The following is a 16,738-nucleotide window of genomic DNA, read 5'->3' as shown; positions in this document are numbered from 1 at the left end:
TCCTGTTAGTTGGTTAAGATATTTCAGTCTTGTTTCTACAGATGCCAAGTTTGAAGAACTGAAAACAAAATATGAGAAAGAAGTTGAGGAAAAGAAAAAACTGGAGGCAGAACTGAAGAGTGTTAAATACCATGTAAGTTAAGATTGCAGGGCTCTGCCTAAAGGCTTGTACAGAATACTTAATATTAATATTGGTTTAGAATGAGAAACAGGGTAAGATACAGCTTTTCAGAAAACAGCTAAACCGGGAGTGTCAAACTTATTTGTTATGAGGGCCAGATCTGACATAAATGAGACCTTGTTGGGCCTGGCCACATATGTCATAAAATGTAATACCAGATAGCACAGCTATAAACTTTATAAAGGACACAGAAAAACACGTGTTTTTTTAAACTTAAAATTAAATATACTTAAAAATTAGTACTCTTGCAATATTTTACTTATTTAACAGTTTCTGATAACTGGCACCTCTTCCTGTGAATTATTGCATCAAAATCTGGAGACAATGTTTGTGCTTAAACAATCTTGAGTATGCTGTTCAGTTTTGTGTCTGTCAGCTGCAAACCTACTTTTGATTTATTGACATTCATTACAGAAATCTCATGGTCAATGCTTTGAGCCTAAGACCCAGGGGAAAACATGAAATGGCTGGGCACTGTTTGTACATGTTGCTTCATGTGCTGGTCAGCCAGTGGAGAAAAGAGAGGCTTTGCTCTGTCACTCCTGTGTGATTGAGCAAGCCTGGCAAAGCAAGCTGCAATGCAGTAGGAAAGGAGAGAGAGAGAAAATGAAGCAGATAACAGTAAGTTGCTCGTGGGCCTGATAGGAGCCCTTGAGCTGCACGTTTGACACCCCTGAGTTAAACAAAATCTGACAAATCCTGGGATGCAGGCTTAATTGGCAGACTACACACCTGTTGTATAATATTGGATATTCCTTGTTTTGGGAAGTGATATATATTTTGACTGTCATCAAGTTGCATCCTAGAGAGTGGTTTTGCTGTTTGCTCCAGCTCATTGTTGCACTGAATCCATGACTTCTGCACTCAGTCAATGTGCAGAGAGTGATTGTGCAGTTGCCAGCTTGTCCACACTGCACCTACATACAGAGGGAGTGTGCATGTGCACACTTCTTCCACTCATGGCACAGTGCTAACAAGTGCAGGGTGGCAGACCCAGCACATTTGTGCCCACTCTTCCTTTTTGCACATTGACTAAGCAAGCAGATGGATTGTGTGCTCAGGGCTTCTACTGGATTCTTTTTCTCTGAAAAATCTTCTGTATTAAGTTTCATCAGTTTATGATCATGGCTGGCAATTGACTTGGCTTGTTCAAGGAACATATGCCCATTGATAACTATAATGACTGAACGGAGTTTTCATAATCAAAATCAATAACTGTGTTTGGTGCAACGGGAAAAAGGCTTTGGCTTCTGCTTTCTGCTTGTAGTCCTTCTGCAGGGCATCTGTTGACCACTGTGTGAAACAGGATGCTGAGCATTTTCTCTCTGTTTTGTAAAAGAAAACTCAACCCTTGCTTCCTCAGAGTACCGTGAGTCGCAGGGAAATTGCTCGGCAACAAGCTTCATCATCTGTGTTCTCATGGCAACAAGAGCAAACACCAAGCCACCCTCCATCCAGTAGTCAAGGAACTCCTATAAGCAGTGGGTCAGATTTTTCTTGGGAGCTTGGGTCAACGCCTAGTCACCAAGATCAAAAATCAGCAAAGAAAGACTTTGTCAACAGCATCTTGGACAGCAGCAAGGACTCAGCTCGCATTGATGATATGAAAACACAGAACCAAGGTAGTTTGCAAGGTCTCAGCCCTGTTCCTCCATTTTGCACCTTAGTAATTTTCTTACTAAGTGTAACATACCTTTGCAATTGCAATGGCATATCAGTAGTCATAGCCAATCCCAAGTACTTAATGCTGCCTCAATAAGTTTTAGTGTCAGCATCACTTGATTTTTAAAAATCCTGGTTCAGGGAATAGAGAAGCTTTTTGGTGAGGAATTTCACAGTGGGTGTGTTTTACAAACCAAAACATTCACTTTGTTGTCTCAGGTATTTGCAAGGCTTGCTGTATTAACTGTGTGCTGTTAATGTGCAGAGTTAAGAACCAGAATTCAAGAACTAGAACATAATCTGCAGATTCAGACAAGTGATATAAAATTCTACGTAACTAAACTTCAAGAAACTCAATTGCAAGTTGAAAATCTAAAAAGGGAATTGACAGAAAAAGGCCAAGCTCTGAGTAAAAGTCACAATGAAGTAACTAGAATTACAGCACAACTTGACCAAACTACTTCTCAGGTAAAGCACTATCTTGATTGTCATGAAGTTACATTTGCAATCAATTTCAGATATGCGGGTCCAGCATTTGTAAACCGTTGCATGAAGTAATGACTTGCTTGTGCAAACTGGGTATCACAGGTTCGACTTTTTTATAATAAAATATTAACTCAGGTGCAGTATATCCCAAAGAGAAATGCACATTTTTGCCTAGGTGTTGTCAAATAATGGCTCCTTTAGCAAGGGCCACTGATGTGTGACTAGGCCCCTAGACTATGAAAAATAATGCAACTGAAAAGATCATCCAATTTGCTTCTCATCTTAAAGGTTTGATATCCTATGCAGGAAGAAAATATTGGCCATTCAATGATGTTTCAATATAGTTCTGAAATAAAGTTGCAGAACATATCCCAAGTATCTTGTTCCAATGCAAAATTGGTATTCTATTGCTTTTCTTCAAAATGTGTAGTTTAAATGTACTGTCAGTACAACATTTTGCTTCTGTTCTCAGTGGAGAAGGTGAATAATTAGGTGTTAACCAGCTTCCTTGGGTCTAAACTTGTTCACAAATAGGTATCACATTTCTAACCCATGTGATCTGATTCCTCATATGTTCCCCAGAGAGCACTGCGTTGAGGAACTCAAAATCTACTACCCGCCCCCTCCGGACCAAGGGAAGCCAGACTGGGCTCTACACAGGCCAGGGCCTTCTCAGTGGCAACACCAACACTGTGGAATGCTCTCTCTGAGGCCATAAGAGCCCTGCAGGATCTCCCAATTCCGCAGGTCTTGTAAAACCGAACTTTTTAAACAGGCCTATAACAACTAGGGGAGAAGGCTGCCGCTTTTATGCTGCTGGGCAATTCCACCAGAAGGTCTACCAACAGATAAATGGAAACTTTAGTACGATCTGAGCCACCTTTGTTTTAACATTCTGTATAGCACCAATGTTTGTTTTAAATTGTAAATTGTTGATGTCTTATTGTTTTATACCTGAAATTGAGATGTCAGTTTTATTCTGATTGATAGCCGCCCTGAGTCCAGTTGGAATGGGCGGGATATAAATTGAAAGTAAATAAAAATAAATAAATTCTGTGAAGGGCAGGAAGGGTTGCATCAGTGCTTAGTTCTCATGGCCCCTTCTTACACACCTAAGGAAATGCTCTGCCATTTTTGGGTCAGGCAACAACTCTTCTCCAGGCCAGTTTGGCTAGGAATCCTGAAGGGGGTTTTTCTGGCCATCTTCTGAGCATGTATCAAGCATCATTGGGAGTGTGGGGGGAAGTATTTGTGCATTGTTACAGGGACTGGACTAGATGACCCTGGAGGTACCTTTAAACTCTATGATTTTTAAATATGCTTTCTGCAGTTTGTTGCAGCTGAGGAAAAGATAAAAAGGCTTGCAGAGGAACTGAACTGTCAGCGACAAAATTCCGAAAGTGTCCGGCGCTCTTTAGAACAGAAGATAAAAGAAAAGGAAAAAGAATATCAAGAGGTAAAGTGCAGCGTTATGCTACCAAGAATAAGGGAGGGTTTTCATGTAGGTAAAGCAAAACAAAGACTTGGGCCTGTTGCATCTATACTGAAGCTTTGTTGGTTCTTACATTCAAGGTTAATATGATTAATTATTTGAGGTCAGAGCTTGAATGTGAATTGCACAGTTTCAGGGGAAGTTGGAACCAGGATGCAGTTTTCCACTGGAAGGTACGCTTTATAAGGTGGTCCCAGGTGAATGCTGCTCAGTCCTTTGATGATTAGGCTATAAAGTCCTGCAGCATTCTCTGTCTTACCACCCATGCTCATTGGTGTCCATATGAAACCACTGGATAAGATCATCTGAAGATGTGGGCTGGAACTCAGCTGTATCTGGTGCTTTCAGCTGATCACTGAGGCTGCTTGCCTGGAGGTAGTTACTTGATGTATGCTGGATCATAAACTGAAGTTTAATACCAACAAATAGAGAATTGGTGCTGGTGAGTGGAAGGACTGACATGGGATCTGAGATGTCTCCTGTCCTAGATAGGATTGCATTCCCCTTGAAGGAGCTCATCCATAAATTGAAGGTGATGGTGGACTCAGGCCTACTTCTGGATAAGAAGTTTGAAGTGTTCAGTGGCTGGGTAGCGAGCTGTGACTTTTCATGGACAGAAAATACCTGGCCACTGTGGTGCTTGCCCTAGTTACATCTACATTAGGTTACTCAATGCACCATGAGCAGGGTTGCCTTTGAAAAGTGTTTGGAAACTTCAACTGGTACAGAATGCTACAGCCAGGATGTTAAGTGGCGTGGATCGTTGGGACCATATCACTCCAGTTTTGGCCCCTGTATACTGGCTCTCAATCTGTATGAACCTACCAGCCACATTTGAGGACCTGCTTTGAGTGCTCCTACTTTGAAGTTAGATGAATGGCAACCAGAGAGAGGGCTTTCTTGGTTGTGGCACCAAAATAGCACTGCACAAGGATATTTATTGGTCTTCCACCAGTAGATAAAGGTTCTTTGGTTTTTGTCTGGCATTCCCTCAGTGAGCCATCTTTCCTGCATTATGCTTTAAATGTTGTCCCTATATTGTATATATATTTTATTTTTGGCTCCAATTAGTTATATGATATATTTTTATAATGCTTTGTAATTATTAATAATCTTGATGGCACTGATTGGGTAGAAAGGCAAGTTATAAATTTTGTAAAAAAAAAATTAAAATCCAATTTGGAACAAAAGAATATTTTTAATATTTTGGGTTTTATTTAATCCATAGGATCACTGCATGCTGCACGTGTATTGTTATGCACAAACAGAAGCAAGCGTTTTACACCTTTTTAAGTGTATGTTTCTCAAATCTCTACCAACTAACATTACAGTGACTTTTCTATAGAATTATATTATGGTTGGAACATAAATGCTTTCAGAGCAGCAGGAATTTCCAGATGTGCTTATTAATTTCCTAGGATTTTCTCCCATTTTGTTATATTCCGAATGTATCTGTTTTTTCCCCAAGTCCTCAGTCACTAATATTTACCCAGTTTGTTCCAAAGGTAACCCAGCTATTGCTTATGGTGTTTTCCCCATTAACTTGTATACATCGATCTGCTGCAAAAGACCTATTAAAGCCCCACCGTATCTATATGTTCAACTGGTCTCCAAGTTAGACCACAGACTGTTTTTGATGTTTCCCCAGGTTTCTAAAGATAAGGTGCCAACTACCCTGGGGAGCTGGTACTCAAGATTAAACCACCGGGCTTACGGTTTCATGGTTCTTTGGCCATAGACCTTATTGAGTGTATTGTATGATGTTATATTTTTATTCTTGAAAAAAAATTAAATTGTTACCCTGCACAGGTCTGCAGAGTAAAAAAACTGGTAAAGTCCTTTCATTCCCCTCATCCCCAGGTTACTGAAACTGGACTCTGAGTATATGATAGTTTAACATTTTCTGGTTTATAATCCCCCCTTTTCCCTTGTCATTATTCTAGGAACTGTCTTGCCAGCTGGATCAAGTGAAAACTAAACTACAAGAGGAAATTCATCAAGCCAAGAACAGCTATAGTTTTCTTCAAGTGGACCTTGAGAAAGTAGGCATTTTGCATATGAAATATACAAACACAGCTGGTGAGGAAAGACTGAAACATTATGTGCTTAATTGCACAGAGCACTAGAAACATTCAGCATTCTTTAACTGGCTGTAAACAGAACTCTTCTCCCCTTAGGCCTTTCTGTGCACTACAGTGTTGGGGAAAAACCTATACCGGGGTGGCCAAATTTGCTTAACATAACAGCCACATAGAATAAATGTCAAATGTTTGAGAGCCACAAGACATGAGCAAATATTGCACACACATCTTTATTAAAACTTAACACTTTCTTTGCCTAGAAAGATAAAATACATATATATGCACTTTACAACACGACCATGCTGGAAGGAAACTTTTACAAAACAAAAGCTGGGAATAACAGTCCCCATAAGGCCAGCATAGAGAAAGATTGGGGAATTATTTTTTGGCACCATTGGGAGAAGGAAACACACATGTACCATATAAATCACTGACCACCATATGCAGCATTATGCATCTCTCTGCCTTGACTCCAAGGTTAGTTAATACAGCTCCTACAAGATCTGTGAAGTTAGAGGGGAACCCTGCACCACCCTCTCCAGTGGCTCCCTCAGCTATTGCACACTCTTTCCCCAGTATAGGTCTCTGGGTGATCTCTGTGGTGGAGAAGAAGAGCTTGCGGGCCTGCCTATTTCCCCCTCCTCTGCTTCACACACAATGGAAATAGTCACCTACCTATGGTCAATGCCCAGAGACTGACTGAGGTAGTGATGCTAAGCACGCTTACTTGAGAGTAAGCCTGCATTAAGTTCCTCCATGACCTCTTGGAGCCACACAATATGTGTGATAGAGCCACATGTATCACTTCAGTGGAAGTTGTTGGAGGAGGCCTTGCTCAGGCAGAAACTGCATTTGCTCATGAGAGGTTCCTCATGAATCAGGACTCCCTGGATCAGGCTATCCATGAAGCATGGTGAGAAACAAACAGAACTAAATAGTTGTCATGAATCAACACAGTTCACATGGATCTCATCTTACCTAATGTTGTATAGTTGTAAGAGGCTGTCAACGTGGATGAATATTGTCCGCAGTACTAGTAGCAGCATTTCCACAGAATCACAGAGTTGGAAGGGGCCATACAGACTATCCAGTCCAATCCACAGAAACTGCATTTGCTCATGAGAGGTTCCTCATGAATCAGGACTCCCTGGATCAGGCTGTCCATGAAGCATGGAGACTTTGGGGGTGGAGCCGGAAGACAGGAAATAATGTACAAATATGCATAAAACTCTTGCAATATTTTGTTTAGGAAAGGTAGGAGAATAGTGGGATTTTGCAATGCAATTTTAAAAATAAAACATCAAGAGAAAGCACAAGGATCACAGCAGAAAACGAAAAATATAAAATGATGTCAGCCTTGGAGAACATGAAATGGCAGGGCATTTCAAGCTTCTCTTTTTGCGCCCCCCCCCCCAATCTACTCAGATTAGCAATAGCAAGGAAGGAAGGAGACGGGAAAAGAATGACTGAAAGAAAGTAAGAAAGGAAAACATGAAATGGCAGAGCATTTTGGGCTTCTCCCCCCCCCCCCACACACACTTCTTTGGTCTCAGATTAGCAATGGGAAGAAAGGAAGGAAGGAGAGAGAGAGGGTAAAAGACTGGCACACAGAGAGAGAGAAGATAGGGGAAAAGGCTGACTGACAGAAAGAGAAAGGGACGGGGAGAGAAAGAAGATGGGAAAAGACTGACTGACAGAAAGAAAAACATGAAATGGTCACCTGGGAAAACATGAAATGGCAGGGCTTTTCAAGCTTCTCCCCCCCTCTATTCAGATTAGCAATGGGAAGGGAGGAGACAGGGGAAAAGAATGACAGAGAGAGAGAGACTGACAGAAAGAGAGGGGGGTAGTGGGAAATAAAGAATTGCCCTCCCCCCTAGGCATATGCCTAGTTTGGCCCCGCACGGCTCTGAGCTGTGTAAAGCTCCTCACCCCTCCGGTCAATCACCTGATCGGTGGGGATCAGCCCAGCACCCCCCCCCCCAAGCCTCTCCCAACCCTGCACTTATCATAACTTTTGGGGAGAGCTCTATAGGAAAAGAGCCACCTGCGGCAAAGCACCAACCATCTGTTTAAGCAGCTGGACCAGCAATGGCGGCTGCTCTGACCTCGTGCCTACTCAGTATTGAACAAGCCTTGCCTTCCAAAAAAGCCTTGGCTTCACACCAGCCACTCCCACACGCAGCTATGCTTGGGGAAGTTGGGGGCCTTGGCTGCTCATTGGGGAGTGCAAAATGTAGGGCAGTTCAGCCACAAGCTGCTGGAGGCGGGGCTACCTAGGACTTCTTTTGTGGCTCAGTAAGGAGTGCCCTATGGCCCAGGACCAGGTCCCGACCCACCAAATGGGAAATGTCGGCCTATAGCATTCCTGACAAGTGTTTGTCCAGTTGCAGCTCAAAGATTACCAGTGAGGGGGGGGGCTCACAGCCTCCTTCAGTAGCAGGTCCCACTGTTGAACAACTATTCTTAATATCCAGCCAGCATCTTCCCACCCCTAATTTAAACCCATTATTGTGAGTCCTCTCCTCTGCTGCCAACAGCTCCCTTCCCTCCTCTAAGTGACAGTCCTTCAAAAACTTAGCAACAAGTCCAAGGTAGCCTCATTTGTGTCTCAAATTAGACTACAGTTCCTGTATAAAGCCTATACTTGGTGGGGAGTTGAGATTGTGTTGCTTGCTCCCCTAACCCCCACTACCACACCTTGTGCATGCTCCTGTGTGACATTCATGGGCAAATTAATGTGATGTCTAGTGAGCAAACAGATTCAGTGGGTCAGACCTATCTAAATTTTGCTCTGTATGTAGAAAAAATTCATTTCTGTAAAATTTGCATGTATCTAAGGTAGAAGTAGTGAACATGAGTTGTCTGTGGGCTGCTATATGACTTTGTTCTGTGCTTCTCAGATCTGATTTGTGAATTTTTAGGAAATAGTTCTTGCACAATTTATCTCTGGAGATGTGCTTCCCTTCTTGATTGATTTGAGCAACAGCCTGGACAGTAATCATGAAAGTTGAAGGATGTGTTTTTTCTAAATAGTTGTACATAATTAAAACATGAAGTTGTTTTTTTCTGCCAATGTCCAGGTCCCTCCAGGTATAGAATATTGGTGCATTATTTCTTATTATGTGCAACCACATTTGAAACCTGCTATTTTTTCTTTACAGATACGATTGGAGAAAGAGGGATTGGAAAAAACTGCCAGTGACTTTTCTCTGAAATTGAAGATGGCAGACCAGGCAATGGAAGCAATGCAGTTAAAGGAAAATTATCTGAAAAAAGACTTCGAGGTAAATAAAATTCAGAGGACTATGTGTATGCATTTTCAGATATGTTGACATGACCCTTCTCTCCATCTTACGCACCCGTATGTCAATTGTACAGCTGCCAAAATTGCTTTGGTTGGAGCAGTCAACGTTGTATCCAGTCAAGAATTGCTTACTGCCAAGCATCTGCTCCAACTGCTTGACTGCTTGCAGCAGCTCAGTTGTTCCTGAACAGCCACCTGGGCCTGTCAGTGTCCCCTTTCCCCAGCTATGTGGACATTTTCCCAAAGGCAGTTACCTCAGCTGGTTCTATAGGGAGGTGGAGGAATTATGTCATTAGGAACATACTCTCACCAGCAGCATGTTCTCAAGCTGTTTGTGGCTGTTGTCTCAGAGAATGGCATATGCAATTACATCGTCCCACACTGCTGCTGGGAGACAAATGGAGGTGTCTGGGGAGTGCAGGCAAGGAGAGAGAAGCACCTTGTTGCTTCTTTGCGTACACGATGCTGACAAAAGTCTGCTGCTTTGGTTCTGTCAGAATCCTGTGAGCCTCCTGGTCCAGCATTCATACTGGATTCTCTTAACAAAAATGAAGTTAACTGCAAATCTGATTGTGTTCTCCATCCACTTAAACCACTTGACCATGATGATATTCCAGTACTGCTTTTTTTTAAAAAAAACCCAGCTCATTACCCTTATGCTTGTGCTTCAAACCATGTTAAGAAATCTTTAACTGCAGGATGTTCATATATCACCTATCCCAAATTTCCAGAAAACAATGGCCTTACTAATTTTTATGCTAGTGGGGAATATTGGCACGACAGTTTACCTCTTTCTCTCCCCACTACTTTTTTTTTCTTTCTCTCTTACGATGGCTAGAAGGACCAACAAGTTTAATCTTGCTCTCAGGCTGATTTGCTTAAATAGCTGGAAATACAAACCTGCCTTGCCAGCAAATTTTCAGCTTATGCTTCCCATCCTGGTTGTCCCTTCTTTTAAATTTGGCTTTGGCATGCTGGTCCCCATCTGCTAGTAGTAACTAGATGGATGATTGAGGGCTCAAGACCAACAGAGCCCTGCCAGTGCCATCTGTTATCTTAGTGGCTCAGGAGTGGGTGGCGTGTGCACGTGCATGCCGTTTTTTAAAATTTTATTTTCCTTCCCGAGAGAGTGTTTAAAATGAGTGGGCCAGTTCTTAAAATTACATTTTGACATTCATGCAAAACTAAGGTGGTAAACTATAGATACAGGAGTACCATCCTTTCAGCATGTAGTATGAAGGTCTGTCTTACCTTTTGATTCCCCAGAATTCCTGATCTCTGTGCAGAAAGCCTGTCCCTGAAACACTCCTGAGTTCTCACCTTGACTCAGGCAGTTGTTATGCTCTGAGACCTTTGGCGGCTTCTCTTGGTTTTTCTCTTCTGCCGAGCTCTAAAAGGGCTATGCAATGGTTGGTGGTTCTCTAATGGTTCTTGCTCTGCAAAAGCCTCTTCTTGGCATAATTCCTTATAGGTTAGAGGTTTCCTTAGCATATGCTGCTCAGCAGCTGTTCCAAATGCACTGCCCGTCAGCTGTACATTTGCCAGTATGATAGTATTCTGATGCTGTCCTCTAATAGTCCTCCCTAGTAGGAAAGAAAATATAGCACTATTATCTAAATAAAGCTCACATCAAAGCAATTTTTGTTTCCCTCCTCTCCCCCCCCCCCCAAAAAAAAAGGTGCATTCTAACAGGGATAGCAGAACATAACTTTCTGGAAAAGATGAAAATGTCTGCCCTCTGTGCTGCTTAGAGAGATTTTAATTATCATTCACGATTAAATTATTCAGACACCTTTGGCTGTATTTTCCTATTCAAGTAACAAAAAGAATGCTACATGGATGTCTAAATCTCTAGCTTGCATCTATTCAAAGTCTGAAAAATTAAGGACCAGTTTTCTTAAAGAGGGGGTGATGATTTCTGTCCAATTACCCCCAGCATGCAGACTGCTACTGTGCTGTTCTGAACATCCATTGACCATCGGAACAACGTTTGGGGAAAGTGGGCTGCAGCAGGGGAGGTGGGCATTGGAAATGATTGTCCCTTCTTAAGATGTAAATGCCCTTAAGTCTTTGGAACTGTCTGATTGGATATAAGCCCTCTGAGACTGATAACTTGAACCTTTGCAACAGTGTACTCCTAACCTTATATAGCTTTAATATTCTGTGAACCTTTTATGTATGCCACCTTGAAGGCTATGCAGTTTTTAAATGCTGAAGGCTTCTGATTGCACCTATGCATATATTTATTTAGGAGAACATACTGCAGATTTTGCTTTGAAGTGCATAATAAATGTTGCATTTTGCTTTTGCAGTTGGTGTGGGTTTAGGTAGTGCCTGTATTTACAGGCTACTTTGGTGTGGTAAAGGTTCCTCTTATAGACCAAGTTTATATGTTGGAAGGCATGTGGCCCATACCAGGCCTTTTAATATGAAGGCTGTTGCATTGGATGATGAGTGTATGGGTGCATCGTCACATGGGGGCAGCATGGGACTCTGTGGACCATATAGAAAGTTCACTTTGGCCTTCAGTGGCTAGATCCTGCTAGAGTGGAGTAAATTTATCCCATCTGTTTTTCCTCCCAAATAAAAATCTACTGTAGGGACCCCAACCCTTTTAAACCTGAGGGCACCTTTGGAATTCTGGCAGCATAGTGGGCACAGGCACAAAAGGGCTGCTGCAGGAAGCAGAGCCAGCCACAAAATGTTCACTGTGGCTTATTTGCAGTCTCACAGCAAAGATCCTTGTGCTGTGCTGGCAGCTGCTGCTAAATTGAAACTTCTAAAAGTCTGCATGGCTAATTGACACTCCAGTGGCCAATCAGGAGTCTTGCTGGGCAAAAGCCCCACCAGACTCCACCAACTTTCTAAAAACACTTGGCAGGTGCCAAAAAATGCCATGGTGCCCATGGGCACTACACTGGAGACCCCAGTCTCCTGCAAAGACATCAAGTACCTGATGACATGTTTTTCTGTTGCTCACTGTACATTGTAGAAGGCTTATTGAGGATCTAGAATTTAATGGTCCTTTTTATATCATTGCCTGTATTTTAGTTGCATTTTATTGTGTCTTTTGATGATTCAGGCAGTTGTACTTCATGGAAATATTATGTATGGCTGATTTTAATGTGTGAGCTGCTTAGAGGGCTCTCAAATTTGGTTGGTGAGATATAAATCTCATAAACAAATGATGGTTCATTGGTAGCCATTTCCTTTACTGTCTGTTGGTGAACTTTTGGTGCCATAGGAAGTAAAGCAGCAAAACAATCTCCTCAGCTGTCAAACTTGTCAGCAGTCACAAGAAATTTGCCAATTGAAAGAAGACCTTCATACAGCCAAACAGCTTCTGCAGCAAAGTCAAAGTCTCGCTGAAGAAATGAAAAGTGAGTGTATTTTCATTATGTTTCATTGCCATTTTATATCTCATTTCAGCTCCAGGTATCCAAGTAGACAGATTTAACTTATCTATGTGGTGATACTCTGGCTTGATTATTGTAAAACACCTGTTTTTCAAATAGCTAATATAAGCCACAAATGAAAGAGGAGTTGTACTTTTTCCCTGTTGTTGCTGGTACACCTGCCCTGCAGTTTGTTTTGTTCACAAAGCTCTGTCGCTCTTCAGAGAAGCGTTTCAGGACCAGCTGTTGACTGCTTGGGAAAGATGGAGGCTGAAAAACATCTGCTGTGCCAGCATCATTCATGAAGTCTTCTGGGGATCCAACTGATTCCCTAGAAACTATTTATTTCTCTCTCTCTCTCTCTCTCTCTTTCTTATACACACACATTATAATAATGTTCTGCCTTGCTGTCTAAGTCCATTTCTTGAAGAACTTGTTTTAAAAGTTGAGTGGGGGGGGGGGAGCTATTAGATGTACTGGAGTAAGCAATGCTGCTGTTTCATCTGCTGCTTTGACACCTCCTAATTGAAAGCACAGGTACTGCTGGACTATCCTGAGGTAATGAGATTTTTTTGAGATGTTACAGTGGTTATTTTCAATAGTAGCTGGGATGAAAATAAACAAGCCTAATTATGTTCCAGATAAATTTACTTGATTTTATTTAATTAAATGTGTTTCTCATTTGATCACTTTACTTTCAGGTAAAAAGTGGTCTTTGGAAAGAGAGTTGCAAGTTCTTAAAGACAAATTGAACAAGCAAGATGAGTCTCTAGAGAAGATGCAGCATGCAGTTTCTGACCTGGAAAAACAACGAGATTCTTTCCAACAGCTTCTGCAACATAAAGAAAACACCATTGAAAAACTCAGCATAAAACTGGAAAATCTAGGAAGTCTGGGGAATGTTCTTGCTGAATGTGAAAGTCTTAAAAAAGAGGTTGCATTTCTTTCCCTACAGAAAACAGAAAATGAACAACTCCTAGGCCAGGTTTGTTCAGAAAAAGAAGGGATGATGAGCAAAATGTACAGCTTAGAAAATGCTTTAATGATGGAGCAGATTAAAAGTAATGACAGAGTAACTGTTGTAGAAACTGAAAATGAACACCTAAGCATGGAGATTAAAGAGCTCAGATGTGTGGCTGAAGAAAAAAGCACTGAGCTAGAGGCACAAATAATAGCTTACATTGAGCTCCAACAAAAAACAGTTACTGCTGAAGAAAAATATCAGAAAGAGAGAGAAAACAATTCCCTGAAATTAGCTGAGTTGACCAAACAGGTGAATAGCCTGCAACAAATGCTGCAGTTGGCAGCAAATGAAGCATTAGAAAAGGAAAAATGTATTTCCTCACTTGAAACCTCATTGGCTTCCCACATGCAGTTAAACACTTCCTTTCAAAAACAATTTGAAGAATTAATACGAGTCAGAGATGAAATGGGAAAAAAATTGGCTGAAGCAGAGCTGAAGCATGAAGGTTTTGTGAGGGAATCTGAAGAGCATATCAGTAAGTTACAAGTGGCTCTCTCTGAAAAAGAGGGCTTGGTCACCAAAGCTTCAGCTTCCCTTGAAGAGAAAGACGAGCAGTTGCAACTTTTGATCAAAGAGTCTAAAAGGCAAGAAACAGAGATTCAAGGTTTAAAGATCAGCAATGAGATGCTTGAGGATTCAGTACAACAGCTAAAAGTTATGCCTCAAACAGCAAGTTACCAAGAGCCAGATTTATCTGGTGCAACATCATTAAGTGAAAAAGAAATTGAAGGTCTTAAGAACAAAAATGTCTTCCTTCAAAGTGCTATTGATACTTCAGAACAAAAACATGTAAACTTAATGGAAACAAATCTGCACCTTTCCAATAATTTGAAGGACCGAGATGAAAACCTCTCAGAAAGGCATAGAGAGAAGAGCATATTATTCTTACAAGCTAAAGAAGGACTGGAAGGGAAATGCATATTGCTGGAAGCAAACAGCAGCAACTTAGAATGCTCTTTAAGGGCTGAATTTGAATACCGAGAGAAACAGCTCATGAACAAACACGAGGAGCTTCAATGTCAGCCTTTGTCCTTGGAGGAAAAAAACAACATTTTGCTGAGGCAGCTTGAAAAAATGCAGGTGGTTCTTGAAGAGGCTGAGGTTGTTCCTGTCCAAAATGTTCTGTCATCTGAACTTGATAGTTTAGAACCAAAAAGGTCAAGACAGAATACAATGCAACAATATACCTTGCTGCAAGAGAATAAGCAATTGATTGAGGAGATAAAAACAAGGAACAAACATGCAAGAGGTGGCCCTTCTTTAAATAAGGCTTCATTGGAACAGCTGAGGATATCTGTGAAAGAAAAAGAAGAACAACTAGATAAATATCAAGTAAAGCTTGAACTACTTCAGATGGACCTTGAGGATAAAGAAGTATCTGTAGAAAGCTATGCTGACCAGGTAAAGCAGCTGGAAACTGCACTGAGATCAATGGAAACAAAATTTGAGGAAAGTGAAAGGGAAAAAGGGGGACTAAAGCAAGAAATCGAAGCCCTAAAAAAACTAGGAAAATTTACTTTAGAGATTGCAGAGGGGGATGGAAATGGCCAGTTACCAGCTGTTTTGAATGCTGTTACTAAGGTCTACTTTAACCAGCAAATAAATGCCAAGTGTTTGTCAGTTCCTCATGATACGATGCCCAGCCAAAATGATTATGTCCAATTAGTATCCTCCCTTCACATGACAATGAGCAAGCTAAATGAGTTGGAGAAAATGTGTGAACACCTGCAGACTGAAAAGTCAACATTAGCATCACAGCTGAAGGACTCACAATTGGAATGTGTCATAGGCACAGAGATTATGGGCGAAGAACTCAGGAACAAAATTAACATGGTAAAACAAGAGCATGCTGCTTTGTCTGATGGATTGGACCAGGGTGAAATAGAAACACAGTTTGATTTTGAAAAAATGAACTTTGTGGATGTGGAATGTTGTGCTGGACTCAACTTTGAAGATTTAAAATTAACTAATAAAGCAATTAAAGCACGCTTTGGTGGAGTAAGGGAAAAAATCTTGTCAATGAAAAATCAGTACAAATACTTGCATGAGCAGAATATGAATCTGGCTTACATCTTATTAGAGCTGCAGTGCAGTATTGAAATGCTCAGGAACGAAAACACTGCACTGTCAACAAGTCTCAATCAAGCTGATGCCATTTCATTCATGACAGAGATGACTCCTAGCCACATTGATACAGAGTTTCTGTTGGATGGGACACTTTGCCTGTGTTCTTCATGTCACAGTAGTGTAGCAAGCCTCACAGAATCTAATTTTGACAGTGATCATTATGTGAAATGCAAGGGAAGGGAAATAACCAAACACAGCAGCAATAACAAACAAAGTGAACTAGATAGTATCCCGGACCATCACCATTCCGTTACAGAGCTGTGTGATGGTGACATGTTGGTCAGCATCATCAAGCAGGGTCATGCCATGAGCAAAAAGTACAGTCTGAAAAATAAAATTGAACATCTCATGTTTTGTGAGACCTATGACAAGTCCTTCAAGAGGCTTGAAGAATCTTTTGAGGCCCATAAAAATCTGAAAGATGAAGAGATGCAGAAGATTCAGCAGCTGCTCCTTTCAGCAAGGGAGGAAATGGATTGCCTCAAACAGCAAAATGTATTGGACAATATGCAGTGGCGGCAAAAACTGCATCATTTGATCCTGGAGGGCGTGCCAGCTAAGCGGAATGACTCTGAGCTCTTGCCTCAAGTATTGGAAGAACCAAGAATCCAGTCTCAAGACCTGAATTCAAGTTCTCAGCCACTGCTTTGTGTTGGCACTGAACATGTAAGTATGTCAGTTAACTTCATAACATGTGAACTTCTGGGGCCTCTAGATATATGGAGTGTACTGGGGCTTCACCTTGTGGGGGTGCAGCAATTAAAACAGTTTATCTAGTGGCAGAAAATGCCACTTAAGAGAAAGAAGCTCCCTTAGACTGTTATCCATGCCATGTGATTCTTTGGAATGGGACTATGTGATTTTTCAAAGGTACTTCTTTCATGCTGGGTTTGAAACTAAATTGACTGAACAGAGATTAAAAAGGTAAAAATAGTCTCCTGTGCAAGCAACAGTTGTTTCCGACTCTGGGGTGACATCGCACC

At 41.4% G+C, this 16,738-nt stretch overlaps 1 protein-coding gene across 1 annotated transcript in view; it reads left to right on the top strand.

Annotated features, from left to right (window-relative positions):
• The window catches only part of CENPF (centromere protein F), a 40,208-nt gene that overhangs the window by 9,124 nt on the left and 14,346 nt on the right, over positions 1 to 16,738 (top strand). The window contains exons 6-13 of the mRNA XM_060246826.1: positions 42 to 133; positions 1,545 to 1,803; positions 2,109 to 2,311; positions 3,660 to 3,785; positions 5,765 to 5,863; positions 9,067 to 9,189; positions 12,454 to 12,589; positions 13,306 to 16,421. Coding sequence (XP_060102809.1) covers positions 42 to 133; positions 1,545 to 1,803; positions 2,109 to 2,311; positions 3,660 to 3,785; positions 5,765 to 5,863; positions 9,067 to 9,189; positions 12,454 to 12,589; positions 13,306 to 16,421 — 4,154 coding nt within the window. The remainder of the gene's footprint in view (positions 1 to 41; positions 134 to 1,544; positions 1,804 to 2,108; positions 2,312 to 3,659; positions 3,786 to 5,764; positions 5,864 to 9,066; positions 9,190 to 12,453; positions 12,590 to 13,305; positions 16,422 to 16,738) is intronic.

Source organism: Heteronotia binoei, chromosome 1, assembly GCF_032191835.1.
Source record: "Heteronotia binoei isolate CCM8104 ecotype False Entrance Well chromosome 1, APGP_CSIRO_Hbin_v1, whole genome shotgun sequence".
Classification (NCBI taxonomy): domain Eukaryota; kingdom Metazoa; phylum Chordata; class Lepidosauria; order Squamata; family Gekkonidae; genus Heteronotia; species Heteronotia binoei.
The sequence above is the reverse complement of the archived record's forward strand: the minus strand, read 5'-3'. Positions and strand labels throughout refer to the sequence as shown.